The sequence below is a fragment of the Alexandromys fortis genome, unplaced genomic scaffold, assembly GCF_014885135.2.
Source record: "Alexandromys fortis isolate MF-2015 unplaced genomic scaffold, M_Fortis_MF-2015_v1.1 scaffold_45, whole genome shotgun sequence".
Classification (NCBI taxonomy): Eukaryota; Metazoa; Chordata; class Mammalia; order Rodentia; family Cricetidae; genus Alexandromys; species Alexandromys fortis.
In genome coordinates this window covers 3,359,625-3,375,448 of record NW_026067926.1, presented here as the reverse complement: position 1 = coordinate 3,375,448, position 15,824 = coordinate 3,359,625, and the positions used below count along the sequence as shown (strand labels likewise).

At 49.8% G+C, this 15,824-nt stretch overlaps 1 protein-coding gene across 1 annotated transcript; it reads left to right on the top strand.

The window, feature by feature from the left end:
* The first annotated feature begins 25 nt into the window (after positions 1-25).
* On the top strand, positions 26-15,736 carry Plk1 (polo like kinase 1). The gene is made up of 10 exons (XM_050143279.1): positions 26-6,587; positions 7,262-7,430; positions 8,453-8,597; positions 9,225-9,318; positions 10,746-10,959; positions 13,452-13,607; positions 14,361-14,438; positions 14,660-14,814; positions 14,916-15,098; positions 15,245-15,736. Exons 1-10 carry the CDS (start codon positions 6,180-6,182, stop codon positions 15,449-15,451), a joined length of 1,809 nt encoding a protein of 602 aa, XP_049999236.1. The 5' UTR covers positions 26-6,179; the 3' UTR covers positions 15,452-15,736.
* Positions 15,737-15,824: the final 88 nt, after the last annotated feature.

Sequence of the window (15,824 nt, the reverse complement as noted above, 5' to 3'; positions counted from 1 at the left end):
AGAGGGGATTTAGTATAGGAATAACTGTAATCCAACTAGTCCAAACAGTGGATATCTACCAATGGAAGGTCCAAGAATCCAGAAGTTGCTCGGTCTGTTAGGCTGGTTTTCTCAGTTGGTTTTCAGTATACGCTGGAATCCTGAAGAAGTCAGCTTTAATTCCAGTGAAGGAATGGACTTGCCACTGGGAGTGAGAGCAAGCAAGCAAAGATAGAATGCTTGCTTATTCCATGCCCTTTATAGAGATTGCTAGCTGAAGGTATAGCCCAGATTAAAAGGTGGATCTTCCTACCTCAAAGAGGGATTAGAAGTGGGTCTTCAAATGGTTTAATTAAGAAAAAAAAATCCTTCACAGATGTACCTAGCCATTTGGGTTTTAGTTAATTCTAGATGTAATAAAGTTGACAACCAAGAGTAGCCATCACATTCCCCTAACAGTGCAGAGATACACAAGTAAGTGGCTGGGCTACCTGATGTCATCAGGTATCCTGCTTGTCACCTTTCAACATTTAGCCATAAGGGAGCCTGTAAACTTAATCTCCATTTGGGTGGTCAAACTTGAGGTGACAGTTTGTGTCATGAATCTCACTGTAAGCATTGCAGCTCGCATGGAAAGGGATCCTGGCAGTCGGGAGACAAGGAATACTGAGTGTTACAGCTCCGGTTCAAGAGTATTGAGCCGGTCTAGAGCCAGGGAATAGCATCACAGTAAGGGTGGCAGCTTACAGCCCTGCTCTAGGGAAGGGTTTCCCCATGGTAACAGCTCTGCTCCAGCAGGCAGGAGAGGGCTTCGGCTCTGGTGCCCTGGGCTAGTGCTCCGAGGTGTAACAGGTCCACTCTGCTAGGGGGAGGTTTGTGTTACACCCCTGCTCTGCTTGCCTCTGGCTTCCCTAGTGAAGTTGTAACAATTTGGTGCTGCTAGGTTTGCTGCTAGGGGAAGGCTTCTCCAGTGAAAGTGTTACAGTCCTGCCCCAGGCACTCTATCTAAGTGGGTAAAGAAGGTCTTTACCCAAACATCATTCAAGAGGTTTATTGGGAGGGAAGATTCCAGGAGAGAGACAGCCACTACCAGAGTGGAAAAAGGGCAGCCACAAACTGAGCAGGCATAGGGTTTATATAGGGCTTCTTAGGGGTGGACTTTTTCCTGGGAGAAGATTTTCAGGGTGGCAATTGGTCAGATTGGCTGGATTTCTGCTCAGGTGATCAGGGGCAGATTTGGCTCTGGTTTCAGGGCCAAAGTGTGTTTCTTTCACTAGCCCTTTTTAACCTTTTGGCTCTAATTTCAGGGCCAGGGCATATTTCTTTAACGAACTCTGATTCTGTGGCCAAAGTGGGTTTCTGTTTATTTGTTTGGTTTTTGGTGTGGTTTTGTTTTGCTTTGGCACTGGCCTCAGGGTCAGGGTGTGTTTCTTTGGTTCTGGGTTCAGGGCTAAAGTATTTCTTATACTGGCTCTGGTCTCAGAGCCAGGGTGTTTTTCTTTCACTGGCTCTGGTTTCAGAGCCAGGGGTGTGTGTGTGTGTGTGTGTGTGTGTGTGTGTGTGTGTGTGTGTGTGTGTGTGTTTCCCCCACTGGCTCTGGTTTCAGAAACCGGGTGGATTTCTTTGGCCTTACAGTGACCTAGGCTAAAAAGGACTTTCTGATATTAAAGTAGACAGTAAGCAGACTTGAGCAAACCTCTGTGTTTGCTTTGTTTTTCTTTTACCGCAAGTGAGATTTCTCTGTACATTTGGGATATGACAAGTTACAGCTCTAGACTACTACCATTGTGTCCCAGAGACACTCCAGTTTTAGCCTGACAAATCCCAAAGAGAATGCTTAATGCTTTATATATGTGAGATCTGTGCCCTTTGAATCAGTGACTGGTCAGTGGTGTCTGGCTCTGTGATTGACCCAGTCAGGGTCATCACCTTTCCTCCCTCACCCTAGTTTGAGGAATGGAGCCTGTTGCCAAATCAATGTGCCAAGAAGACAAAAACAGTCCCCACTATAAATAGTAGCAACTTCGTAATTGTGCGCTGATAATATTTGAGAGTATGCTTAACGGTCATGAGTATGTATCCTAGGAAAGGCCAGCTGGACTCTGTCTCCATGGTGGCTCTCACACCAGGGACAGCTTGCCACTAGGCAATTATAATTCCAGAGAAGAAAAACTCTTTGTTGGTGGAATATCAGAAGAGAAGATAGACGGCAAAGACCTTTCCAGCTGCAGAGAGGAAGAGAAAGGACTTGGGTTTCTGTTTCTGAGAAAGCCAGGCCTCAGTTGAACTTCAGGCTAGAGTCCAAGACCAAAATGTCACAGGACTTGCCTGGCTCCTGCCTGTTTTCCTTTGAGATGGTTCTTTTGTCTGTCTGTCTGTCTGTCTGTCTGTCTGTCTGTCTGTCTTGAGACACAGTCTCTCTATGTAACCCTGGCTGTCATGGAACTCACTATGGTCCAAGATAGACCAGGTTGGCTTCAACTCCCAGAATACTGCCTCTGCCTCCTGAGTCCTGGGATTAAAGGTGTGTGCCACCATGCCTTATTTTCAGATACCATAGTATGACCCCCCCCACACACATAGCTTTTTTTTGTGGGGGTGGGGGTTGAGACAGTTTTTCTGTAGCTTTGGCACCAGTCCTGGACTCACTGTGCCTCCCGAGTGCTGGGATTAAAGGCATGCACCACCACCGCCCGGCACACACAGCTTTTGGTATTGGTAGAAAGAGCTCCTCTTTGCTAAAAACCCCCTGGGTTTGATTCTCATTGGTCCAGATCAGAGAGATGTCCAGACTCAAGTCATCATTGTAGCTCAGAAGCTGACACACGGAATTCTAATTCCAATGATTCTAACTACCACAGAGGGAATAACTATGTCTGGGCAGGGAAAATGATCAGGCGTCTGGTGCAGGCCTCTTCCTTTCCCCAGATGTCTTCACCTTCCCCTGACTAGTCCCCATCCACACTTAACCCACTCCCTCATTACTCTGGTCCCAAAGGACATTTTGTTTTGTTTTTCGAGGCAGGGTTTCCCTGTGTATAGCTTTGGAGCCTGTCCTGGAACTCACTCTGTAGACCAGGCTGGCCTCAAATTTAGAGATCCACCTGCCTCTGCCTCTGCCTCCCCGAGTGCTGGGATTAAAGGTGTGTGCCACCACCGCCCAGACCAGTTTATAAGGGCCCTGAAGGGGGATCTGGGCCCAGACTAGGGGCAAAGGGAAATACGTTTAGCTCGAGTAGGTGTGGTCAACAAAGAGCCATTCCAAAGATGCTTTTTCTGTTAGGAACTGCGGAACTGCTTTCTTCTGTCCCCAGCCAGTCATCTAGGTAGAAGTCTAGTTCTGTACCTCCATTTCTTAAAGAACTAGGAGCAAGCTCCTGGGTTACCCAGTACTTATATAGTAGATGCTTACCTGAATATGAGCCATACTCTTCCCATCCCTACTCCTGCCCAGATAAGTTTCATATTGCAGGGTTCCAAGGGATTGGGAACAAGGTAGAATAACTGACCTGTAAGGTTCTATTGACCCATTCTGTTTTAAATGGTTATCCAGAGCCTTTGTGGTTGGTTGGGGCTGGGTAGTGGCTTCTGAATGAATCACTTATACCTCAGTCAGTTCTCTTAGAACCCAGGGCTATAGCATCGGAAGGTGACATATCTAGGCTATGGTAGGTTTGAAATTAATCAGACAACTATTTGTCCTACTTAGCACATCCTTAGAATATTAGCCGTAATGAAAATGTCTTGGCAATTAGAAATGTCTTTCTTGGCCTACCACCATGGCCTCTAAGAGCCCAGAGGGTGTTTTCCAGCCATGTCCGTGCTGGCACCAGCCGCCAGCCAGGACAAACTGGCTTCTGTAGATGAGCTGGTAGCTGTAAGGCTGTTAAGATAGCACTGGCAGTGCCGGGGCAGTTGGTAACTGGTCCCAGCAAAATGCCCTGTCACCTTGACAAGCTGTCATAAGTCCATGCTCACTGAAGCACAGAAACCTAGCAACAGCATTGTGGTTCTCATAACTTGTGTGCTTGTCACCCATTAGCATCGGATGGTGGGACCCTGACCACATGCTGTGTGGCAGAAGACAGCACCAGGCACCCACCTACTCATTTAAATACTTACTGAGCCCACCCAGAGAACCAGGCCCTGCACTGGAGAGTAACAGGCAGCCAGTCCCTGCTCCTAGGGACCGAACAGCTTAGTCAGGGGAGAAAGCCATGAAACAAACTAGAGTTCCCCGGTAGAGGTCTGATTTTGGCAGTTGTGGTGAAGTGTGGATGCCGAGGTGGGAATGTCAGCTCCCACTCTGCCACATACTAACCCTGTTATCTGACCCCTTGGAACCTCCAATCTTTGATCTGTAAAGCAAGAAGGGTGGGGTAGTTTGAGGACTTCAGTTCCTTCACACGTGTAAAGCCCTGGATCTCAGTGAACACACCATAAACAGCACTGTCTTTCAAAAGTGCAAGACCCTGAGTAGGAACCCGGTCGTTAAAAACACAGCTTCTGACACATTTTAGGTTTATAGTGAGATTAAGCAAATTTTACCTTTATAATCAGACTACCACAAAAAAGAGACGGGAAGGGGAATATAATTTAAAAAGAAGTTTTATTTATTATATACACAGTATTCTGCCTCTAGCAGACCAGAAGAGAGCATCAGATCTCATTACGAGATGTGGTTGCTGGGAATTGAACTCAGGACCTCAGGAAGAGCAGTCAGTGCTCTTAAACGCTGAGCCATCTCCTCTCCAGCCTGGAAAAATCATTCTTATTTTGCATCTATGGAATGCCAGGCACTCAGCAGAAAACATTTAATCCTTTTAACTTTCAATAAAGTAAGGATTTTCACAACCCATTTTACAAAGGATGAAACTAGTTATCAGAGAAGTTGAGTAAATTTGCCCAGTGCTACACACCAGAAAATTGAGCAGAATCAAAGCCAGCTGTTATCTGGGTGCAAAGTCCATCTTGTATGCCGCTATTCCCATGTCCGGGGTGGCAAAAGCAGTTGACTGGGTGTCAAGTACCTGCGTGGTGTGTTCAAAGTTTCCACAGAAGCCAGACAGGCATGTGGCTAACAGCGGCCAGAATTGACGTTTTTTGTTTTGTTTTTTAGGAAAGCCACACACCTGCACTGTGCCATTCTTTTTACATGTTGTAAATGTTTTTTCTTTTAATGAAGGCCAAACAGAATTCTCCTGCTGGGCAGATTTGGCCCTGCTGCTTTGCTAGAGCTCTTCCAACCAGCCATCCCTCCCTCTGACTAAAAAATACGTGTTTTCTACTTGAGACTCTGGGTGAGCCAACTCAGGACAAGCCAGGCAACCTTTTTGCGTTGCGGGCATGATATCTGGTGCTGCTTGCATTTTTAACCGCGCTAGGAATCACCTGAAAGTCTTGTTTGACCTGCCGGTCGGGCCTGGGAAGTTTCTTTCCTGGTGGGCGCGCGGAGGGAGTGGGTGGGTGGTAGGGGAAAGTCTCAAGTAGCTGAGGCTGACCTAAGGCTAATTTGTAATCTTGAACTCCCGCCCCTCCTAAGGAGTTCCCGGGTGTAGCAGGTACTGCTGCCCCCCCCCCCCCCCCCCCCCCCCCCCGGTTTTCCTGGAGAAGGCTTGAGCTCCGTTCAGCTCTGGGGCAGTGATTGCTACAGAGGGCCGGTCTTCTACGCTCGGAAGCTCTATCTGTTTGCCAGGTGTGCTGGGTTTGTTCAGGTTTGGGTTTATTTAGGCTAGCCGGGGAGAGGGCAGTCGAGGGCAAAGGTGCACTGTCAAGAGGCTTGGAGTTTCAGATCTAGAAAGTCAAGTGGGGTGGAGGAAGCCCCTGGAGGCGCAGATGAACCACATGAGCATTACCCGGTCGAGGAGCAGAAAGCAGGACCGAATCCTGTCTACCTGGGGATTTCCGCGTATCCCGTTCGTTCCTGGTTTCCCAGGCTATCCCAAGGTGCATTCAATCCTAAAGTCCCTGCCCATCAAGTTTCTCAGTTGCAAGTTGGTGGGGTTTAAAGGCGGCTGCGCCGTAGAGCACTCCCATGGTGCCGCGCGCTGGGCGGGTTTGTATTTTAAATCCCCGCGGCCAATCAGCAACGCGCAGGTCCTTGTAACGTTCCCAGCGCTGCGTTTGAATTCGGGGAGGAACGGAGCAGGGCAAGATCCTCTGCACCGGCCGTGCCAGGTCCGCGGAGAAAGTCTAGGAGCATGAATGCAGCGGCCAAAGCTGGAAAGCTGGCTCGAGCACCAGCCGACCTCGGGAAAGCCGGAGTCCCGGGGGATGCAGCTCCCGGTGCTTCAGTGGCCGCCCCGCTATCGAAGGAGATTCCGGAGATCTTAGTGGACCCACGCAGCCGGCGCCAGTATGTACGGGGCCGCTTTCTGGGTAAAGGAGGTTTTGCCAAATGCTTCGAGATCTCAGACGCAGACACAAAGGAGGTGTTCGCAGGCAAGATCGTGCCTAAGTCGTTGCTTCTCAAGCCACACCAGAAGGAGAAGATGTCTATGGAGATTTCAATTCACCGCAGCCTCGCACACCAACACGTCGTAGGATTCCATGGCTTTTTCGAAGACAGCGACTTTGTGTTTGTGGTTTTGGAGCTCTGTCGCAGGAGGGTGAGTGTTTCTGCTGCGGGGCTGGGGCGCCCACACCGGGAACTTGCTGGCAAAGAGGCACCAACTCCTGGGAGTGGCTAGAGGAGTACTTGGGCTTCTAGTGAGGATATTTGGCACTCCGTGCTGCAGAGGCCAGGGTTCAGGGCAAGCGGAGCCCGGGACTTGTTGCTATTAGGGATCATGGCTCCTGCACGCAAGGCTGTGAACAGGTAAAGGAAAAGGGTGTTTAAAGTGGTTAACAAGGGTCCCAGGCTACGGCTGCCGCGGATATAGAACTTCCGGAGTGGGGGAGGGAGAAGAGGCTGTTTGGAGTCAGACTTAAGGGCTTTCAGGAAAAGGAGAGGGTCTCCTCCGGGGAGGAAGCCCCTAGATAGGGAATCGAGAGTGGGGTCGAGAGAAGACTCTGGGTAAGGGCAAGAGTTAACAGGAGAAGGTCCTGTGAATGATAGCTACCAATGTATTGGCAGAACCATCAGGAGCCTGCAAAGACACAAGAAATACGGGTTAATTTAAGTGGAAGAGTTAGCTAGTAACAGGCCTAGAGTGATATTTGGGACCGGGCGGTTGGGGCAGAAAACATCCGTCTACACTTGACTCCCGAGGGTCTAGTCCTGGCCACATCCACCTGGCCATCCATTTCCATGGGGCTCAGTAACGTCTTCCCTCTTCCTCAGTCCCTCCTGGAGCTGCACAAGAGGAGGAAAGCGCTGACGGAACCCGAGGCGCGCTACTATCTGCGGCAGATAGTCCTGGGCTGCCAGTACCTGCACCGCAATCAGGTCATTCACAGGGACCTCAAGCTGGGCAACCTTTTCCTGAACGAGGATCTGGAGGTGAAAATAGGTGAGATGCTGGACCTGCGGGTGACGGCAAGGAGGGGAACCGTGGGAGAATGGGAGCCAGAGAAATGGAAGGCTGGTGGGAAATGGAGGTGCTGCCCTCCAGAAAGCCCTCTAGTTCAGAAATGGAAAGCGAGTGGCTCACAGGCCGGTTGTCTTGCCTTCAGATGCATTGTTTTTTGCTGTTGGTGTTGTTTTGTGTACCGCAGTACAGTAGTTTTGAAAATAATAGTGTACTTGGGGGTGCCTCCCCCAAACACTACCCTATCTCATAGTGCTAAGCCTGGTCCATCTCAGTCAATTTCCTGTTTAAACTGCAGGTCTGGAGCTACGCTGTGGAGCAAAACTGGCAGCATCCCCTCTGCTGTCTCCTTACTGAGCCAAAAAGTACATGTCCTCTTGAGACTGATTTGTCTCAGTTCCTATACCCCTGTCACTTTTTTTTTTTCTTTTTTTCCCGAGACAGGGTTTCTCCATAGCTTTTGGTTCCTGTCCTGGAACTAGCTCCTGTAGACCAGGCTGGCCTCGAACTCAGAGATCCTCCTGCCTCTGCCTCCCAAGTGCTGGGATTAAAGGTGCGCGCCACTGCCGCCCGCTCCCTGTCACTTTTTTTAAACTTGACCATCAGCAGTCAGGAAGAGTATTTCCTTGATTGCCTACTGCATCCGGTTCTGCTCTCCTAAGCGTTTTAAATTTCATTTACGTAGGGGGTGGGACTAGAAGGTAAGTATCAGGAATCAGTTCTCTCCTTTCACTGTGCGGGTCGCGGGGTCAACTCAAGTCATCAGTCTTAGTGGTGAGCACCTTTACCTACCGAGCTGTCTTACCACCCTAGCCCTGCTATCTAGAGAAGAGTGTACAGGGCAGTGGGGGGCCTGCCGGGACCAGCACAGTGGGGAAGTTTTGGGGAGCAGACCTGGAGTCCACAGGCCCTGGTTCTCACTGGTCAGGCCTGAGCAGCAGTCTGCAGCCACAGATGGCCCCGACTTGGCAGCTGAGCATCCTCTCTTCTTCCCTTTGTCCCAGGGGATTTTGGGCTGGCAACCAAAGTGGAATATGAAGGGGAACGAAAGAAGACCTTATGCGGCACTCCCAACTACATAGCTCCCGAGGTGCTGAGCAAGAAGGGACACAGTTTTGAGGTGGATGTGTGGTCCATTGGGTGCATCATGTAAGTTGGAAATGGACGCAGGGGCTATTGGGTCTCTCGGGGCTTTCTGAGGCATTTTGCCCAGTTGACCTTACCCCCTGGATCCTTCTTCCTTATACAAAGGCTGTTTCAGAGAGCAGGCTGCCCACATGAAGCCCTGTTTCCTTATCTGGTGTAGGCTGTAGGATTTCTCTAGCTTGGACTTACCCCAGGGAAGGGACAAGAAAGTCTCCATACTTCTTTCTCCAGCTCTATGCATACACCCAAACCTTCAACACCTGAGGGCTTATTAGGAATGTGGAATCTCAGTTCTGAACCTGGGTTTAATTTAATCTCTGGCTGACTTTCAATAAAGCTTTAGAAGCACTAATGAGAGAATTAGGTCAGCAGAAAGGCTGCTGGGTAGGCAGAAGTCCCATCATGGTGGCCTCTGGAGTCCTTGGAGTCCTCTGTTAGTGCAGGCCAGAGCTGGGGGACCCCTGACCTCTAAGTATCCGAGTGTTGTCAGCTGCATTCTTCTGAGAGCTTGTCCTAGCCATTGGTTGCTATGGCACTGCCAGACTTGGAGATCATCCCATCCATTCCTAATTGGGGGATGCATTTGGACTTTCCTGGGAGTTTAAGCAAAATCCTTCCTTGTACCTCCAGGTATACCTTGCTAGTGGGCAAGCCACCTTTTGAGACTTCATGCCTAAAAGAGACCTACCTCCGGATCAAGAAAAATGAATACAGTATCCCCAAGGTGAAGACACCATAATGTTTTAATTTTATCTTTCACCCAAAAGCTGTTCACTGAGCCCATCCTCCTATATCCTAGGGGCAGAGATGAGTCAGCCCTGCCCTGCCTCTAGTATAGCTATGGAGAATATATGTCTGAAGGCTGGCCTTTCTCACTGCATGTTGAGTTTGAGCGTCAGATTCTCCTGCTTCTTCCTCCCAAGTGTTGAGATTATAGGCATGTGCCACCATGCTGGCTTTATGGTAGAATGGGAGCTGAACTTGGCTTTGTGCTTATGGGCAAGCACTCTTATCAACTGAGTCCAGTGCCCAACTTCCTGAATGGATGTAAGACGCAGGGGGGAAAGGAGGGAGTAGGAGCAGACCAGCTTAAACATAGGACACGGACCATCTCTGCCCAGCTGAGCTGTGTTTAGCAGGTGATGGCTTGACTCTTGTGAACCAGGCTTCCTATCTGCAAAGGGGGAGTTTCCCCAAGGGCTTCCTATGACAAAGTGACATCTATTTTCACAACTGGTGGCATAAATATGTTTGAAGGGATAACCCATTTCTGGGGACTAGGTCCACACGGGACATATGGCCACTTTCTAGTCGGTGTCCTTGACTTGTATATGAGTAGCTAGGCCACAGAAGGTCGGCTCACTGCAGGCAGCATGGACTGGCTTGAGCCAGCTGGACTGCTATGGTTTAAGTCCTGGCTTTATCAGCTAGGCTGTGGGTATTCTCAGACAGGGGCACTCAGTCCTCTGAGCCTGTTTCTTCATCTATAGGTGAAGCCTAGTAGTGGAGTAGTCTTACTATTTGTAAGGCTGAGGCAGAGGGATCACAAGTTCCAGGTTAGCCTCGGCTACACAGTGACATCCCGTCTCAATTCAAATTATACAGAGGGAGGGGGAAGAGAGAGTCCTTAGGTGTTTTTGTGAGGGCCAAATGAACTAATGCACAGGAATATATTCCTGGTATATAAGAAGCACAGAGTTACTGCTCTGACTGACGGGCCTGTGCTAGGCTTTAGCCCACAAACCTGGTATCCCACCTGGTGGTGTCCCAGGTATGGTGCCCCTCTTCCATTCTATAGACAATGCATTGGTAGGCCCAGAAAGTCCAGGCTATTTGTCATAGCTGAAATCAAGGGGGTGGAACTAGGATTTCATCACAGGTCTGGGAACCTAGAGGCCTATGCTGTCAGGTGCCCCTCTGGTGCCTTTGCAAAGGCAAGGTGGGGAAATGATCGCAAGTTAATACTGAGTGCCAACTGGCAGGAAATGGTCCTTCTCACCAGTAGGGTGACGTTGGTTCTTGCTAAAGTTGAGGGCAGAGGACCTGGTGGAACTCCTGGCCACTGAGCTATGGTATATTTGAGACAGGAGTAGCCACGTGCCAGGTGGGGTCCCCATCTCATCTCACTTAGGCTCTGCCTCTCCACTCCAGCACATCAATCCTGTGGCCACCGCCCTCATCCAGAAGATGCTTCAGACAGACCCCAGTGCTCACCCTCACGAGTTGCTTGATGACGAGTTCTTCACTTCTGGCTATATCCCCGCCCGTCTCCCCATCACCTGCCTCACCATCCCACCAAGGTTTTCCATAGCTCCCAGCAGCCTGGACCCCAGCAGCAGGAAGCCTCTCACGGTCCTCAATAAAGGTAAAGCTCGGGCTCAGTAGGGTAGACCCCAGAGAGCCCCGATTTCCAGGGTACATTTCAGAGTGCACGTGCCTTTCTCTGCCCCCAGAGTTGGGTCTGGTTCCTGGGCTCTTCAGCCACTTGGCCTTGGCAGGAAAACTTACCTTTAAAAGTGCACACCTTTAATTCAGAAGGCTGAGGCGGGCAGGTCTCTGAGTTCAAGGCCAGCCTGGTGAGCCAGGAACTGCCCTATGTTTCTCTTAACTGCTTGAGAGCAGGCATTCCTCTACCGTAAGCGCTTCAGTATATACTTGAAAACAGACATGACAGACACCAGCATAACCTTCAGGACTCTGGCTATTAGTCTAATTCCATATTGTCTTAACGATTTCTTTTTCTATTTTTCTTTTTTCTCCCCCCCCCCCCCCCCCAGACAAGATCTGACTATGTAGCTCAGGCTGGTCTCCAACTCAAAGAGATCCACCTGGCTCTGCCTCCCAAGTGCTAGGATCAAAAGTTGTGAGCCACCTCACCTGGTAGCATTCTTTTGTTTTGTACTTACTGTTCCTCCTTCCTTCCTTTTTTGTTGTTGTTATTTTTTGTTTGATTTTGAGACGGGCTATGAAGCCAAGACTGGCCTCAGGTTTGAAATCTCCTGCCTCACACCTGCCCCCTTCCCAGTGCTGGGCTTATAGGAGTGTGCAGCTGCATTTAGCTTAACTTTTTTATCTTGCAGTTTTATTTATCCTTGATATATTTCATTGAGTGTTATAGTCTTTGAGAAGTAGCATGAAGGGCTTTGTTTCTTGGTGTGGATATATCACCAACTTAATATAAAATTCTCAGTTCATCGGTTACAATTAGATTTACATTTTTATGCAAATAACTTGTGATGTTTTGGTTTTGGTGACTTGGTTCAGGCTAATCTTGAACACTCAAATGCTGGGGTTACAAATATGTGCCTAACCCCTGTCTCAATGACTTGGTTTATTTTGGAATAATTTTAGGGCTGTACAAAACTGTTAGGAACAAAATAGAGCTGATTCCCATGTACCCTTCCCCTAGCTTCTTCCACAGTCAGCATCTCTCCACCATAGAATGATAACCAAAACTAAAACGTTAACCACAAAATAATCCAGCCGGGCGGTGGTGGCGCATGCCTTTAATCCCAGCACTCGGGAGGCAGAGGCAGGCTGATCTCTGTGAGTTCGAGACCAGCCTGGTCTACAAGAGCTAGTTCCAGGACAGACTCCAAAGCTACAGAGAAACCCTGTCTCAAAAAAAAAAAAAAAAAAAGATGCAAACCACAAGATAATCCTTCAACAAACTCTAGCCCTCATGTCAATCAATCAGATTCCACCTTAACATCACCTTTTCTGTACAGGGATGCAAGCCAGTAGCACTCCAGTTTAGTGACCTTGGCTCCTTAGTTTCTTCCCAGCCTGTGTTGGCTCTGGGTTTTTCCTGTGTCTTGTGACCTTGACTCTTTTACAGGGTGCTGATGAGTGTATTTCCTGCTGGATTCGTTGCCTCTTCATGATTTAGGGAAGAGGCTGCCTTCTGAGCTAGAATGCTGAATGGGGAATGTGCTGTTCTCTGTGCCAGGGAGACAAGTCTGTCTCCGCTGCAGATGCTGTTTCTTCAGTAATTGATAAGTGTCTTGCAGGAAATTGTTTGAAAAACTGTTGCCCACCAATTTTAGCATCCACACGTGGGTGTTGGTATAGCAACTTACTGTAATTTTTCTTTTTCTTTTTTAATTTTTGAGACAGTGTCTCATATGGCCCAGGCTGCTTGGAATTCACAGTAGCCAAGGATGACCTTGGACTTCTGTTCCTTCTGCCTCTGAGTGCTAGGATTACAGGTATGGGCCACCCACCCTGCCTGGTTTATAGGGAGCCGAGAGTCTTAGTTCAGAGCCATCTCTCAGCCCCTTTTTGACTAGTTTTAAAATCAGATCTTGATGATTTTATTTCACACTTAAATTCTTAATATAGCATGGTGGGATTTTTGTTGTTGTTAATTGAAAATTTAAGAAACATTCTGTTTCACAGAAGAACCAACATATGCTGATTTGGGGAAATAAATTGTTCAAGTATAGGACGGCAAGAGTGACCAGCATGCCCCCGGCCACCATAGGCCAACTTAATGCTTCAGTGTCTACTTCCTTAGACTCAGTTACCTGTGAGCACGCAAAGCAAAAGGGTTACACTGCTTCATCTCTTCTTTCTGGGTGCACAAGGTGCCCCTCATTCTTTGCTTGAATTGGTGCCTTCATGCTGCCTCCCTGAGTGACAGCCACAACTGCTGTCGGGGAAGGCCAGGCTGTTGGAGCAGAGACCTGAGCACCTGAGGCTTTGTGGCCTCTCAGTAAGCACCACATACCTGACCCACAAACCTGGTACTGACTCAGTCCCCCACAGCAGTGCATTCATGGGTGCAAGCTGTGACAGGGAGTTCTGTGCTCCCTCCTCCAGTTTTGTGCCTGGCCAATGACCATGTCACCTTTTCAGGTGTAGAGAACTCCTTGCCTGACCGTTCCCGGGAAAAGGAAGAACCAGTGGTTCGTGAGGCAAGTGAGGCCATCGAGTGTCACCTTAGTGACCTGCTGCAGCAGCTGATCAGTGTCAATGCCTCCAAGCCCTCAGAGCGAGGGCTGGTGCGGCAAGGTGAGTACCGCAGGGGACCACACATCTGGAGGAGGCTGGGCATCCTGATCAGCAGAGCACCCATTTCCTACAGCTCAAAATCCAGATGCATTAGCATGACACCCAAGGGCCTCCCTGGTGTGCCTTCTGCCTGTTTCTGCTCCACCTCATTTTGTGGGTGGATGGTAGGTCACCTCTGCATAGCTGCATCTATTGCGTCTCCTTCCTGTCCAGGGAATTTAATCCGTTGGTCCTCAGAGACTCCAGTTAGCTCCAACCTCGGGGCTTTGTGCCCGCCACCAGCTTGACACCCACTGCCAGCACTCCCAGCCTGATTTAATTCTCTATAACATTTCTTCCCAACACACCTGTGTCTTTGCAGTGGAGACTTGTACGCACTGAGTTGGTTCTAGCGTTGCAGGAACTGTCGGGTCTGCTCAGTTCTTCATCACTTTGATCTGGGGCAATTGGCTTCCATCAGCCCAGATGCTAATGACAGAGCAGCTCAGAGGCTTTGATCACTCTTCATCCCTGTGGTTGGAGCATGGGCCCTTCCAGAAGCCTGGGGTTTTCTTTTCCTGTCTGCACCTACCACAGTTCCTGGGCCAGGGTAACGGGACCCACTTAATGAAGTGGGACTTGACGTCCTGGGCTGCACTTTTCCATTTGGGTGTCTAGGTTTGTGCTGTCAGGCTCCTCCCCAGGCTTCATGGGGTCCCCTTCCAGCCCTGGGGAGGGCTGGCTGGCCTAACCAGTGCTCTGTTCCTTTCCCAGAGGAGGCCGAGGATCCTGCGTGCATCCCCATCTTCTGGGTCAGCAAGTGGGTAGACTATTCGGACAAGTATGGACTTGGTAGGTGTCTCCAGAACGTGGGATGGGCAGGGGACGGTGTGGCCATGGTAGCTTTTGAGTGGACAAGTGAGTGATAACTGTATTGTATACATATCTCTGTGTGTCTCTGTATGTTACCAAGAATTGTTAGGGCTTTACACAAGCACTCTACTACTGGGTTATGCCCAGGCCTTTGCCCACCTCCTCCCACCTTTCTGAGATAGCCCTCCATCTGCCATTAGGGTACCAGCTGTGTGACAACAGTGTGGGGGTGCTCTTCAATGACTCAACCCGCCTCATCCTCTACAATGACGGTGACAGCCTACAGTACATAGAACGCGACGGCACGGAGTCCTACCTCACTGTGAGCTCTCATCCTAACTCCTTGATGAAGAAGGTGAGCACTGGCTGCTGAGGGGTGGGTGGGGTGGCAGGATACGGGGGTTGCTTTGGTCAGGCCCTCATTCTGCAATCCTGAACCCCACTTTTCCCAACCAGATCACTCTCCTCAAATATTTCCGGAATTACATGAGTGAACACCTGCTGAAGGCGGGGGCTAACATCACACCCCGGGAGGGAGATGAGCTGGCTCGGTTGCCCTACCTGCGGACATGGTTCCGCACGCGCAGCGCCATCATCCTGCACCTCAGCAACGGCACCGTACAGATCAATTTCTTCCAGGTGTGCAGGGCCGGGACCTGTAGCTGGGGTGCCTGGATGGGGGGTGCAAGAGCTATCCATCTCAGGAGCTGGGGTGCCTTCCTCCCCTTTTGCCTCCACCTCAGGCACCAGCTGAGCTCTTCACGCATTCACTTCTTCCCTCCTAGGACCACACCAAGCTTATCCTGTGCCCCCTGATGGCAGCAGTGACCTACATTGATGAGAAGAGGGACTTCCGTACATACCGCCTGAGCCTGCTGGAGGAATATGGCTGCTGCAAGGAGCTGGCTAGCCGGCTGCGCTATGCCCGCACCATGATAGACAAGCTGCTGAGCTCACGCTCTGCCTGCAACCGCCTCAAGGCTTCCTCATAAGCTTCTGTCCCTCGGACTGGTTCCCCTTCACTCTGCAAGTTCTGTCTGGGCCTACACTGCTAGGCTCCTGGGGCTGCTGTTCAGTGCCCCTGGCCCTGAGGGCTGGGTGGGGAGCAGTGCCCCCGTTGAAGGGGTTGCTGTGTAAGTTATTTTTGTACATGTTTGGGTATGGGTTTACAACCTCTTCCCTTGCCCTCAGCCCTCTGTATCAATTGTATAGATATTTTTATTGAATTTGGGACTGTTCTTTTCTTAGCTTTATATACATTAAATATATGTACATCATTTTTTTTTTTAGCCTGTGTTTCTTGAGGGTGCCTGATCCCCGAGTATTTCTCTGCTCCAGCAGCCTCAGGCTGCTAAACTGCTGTCG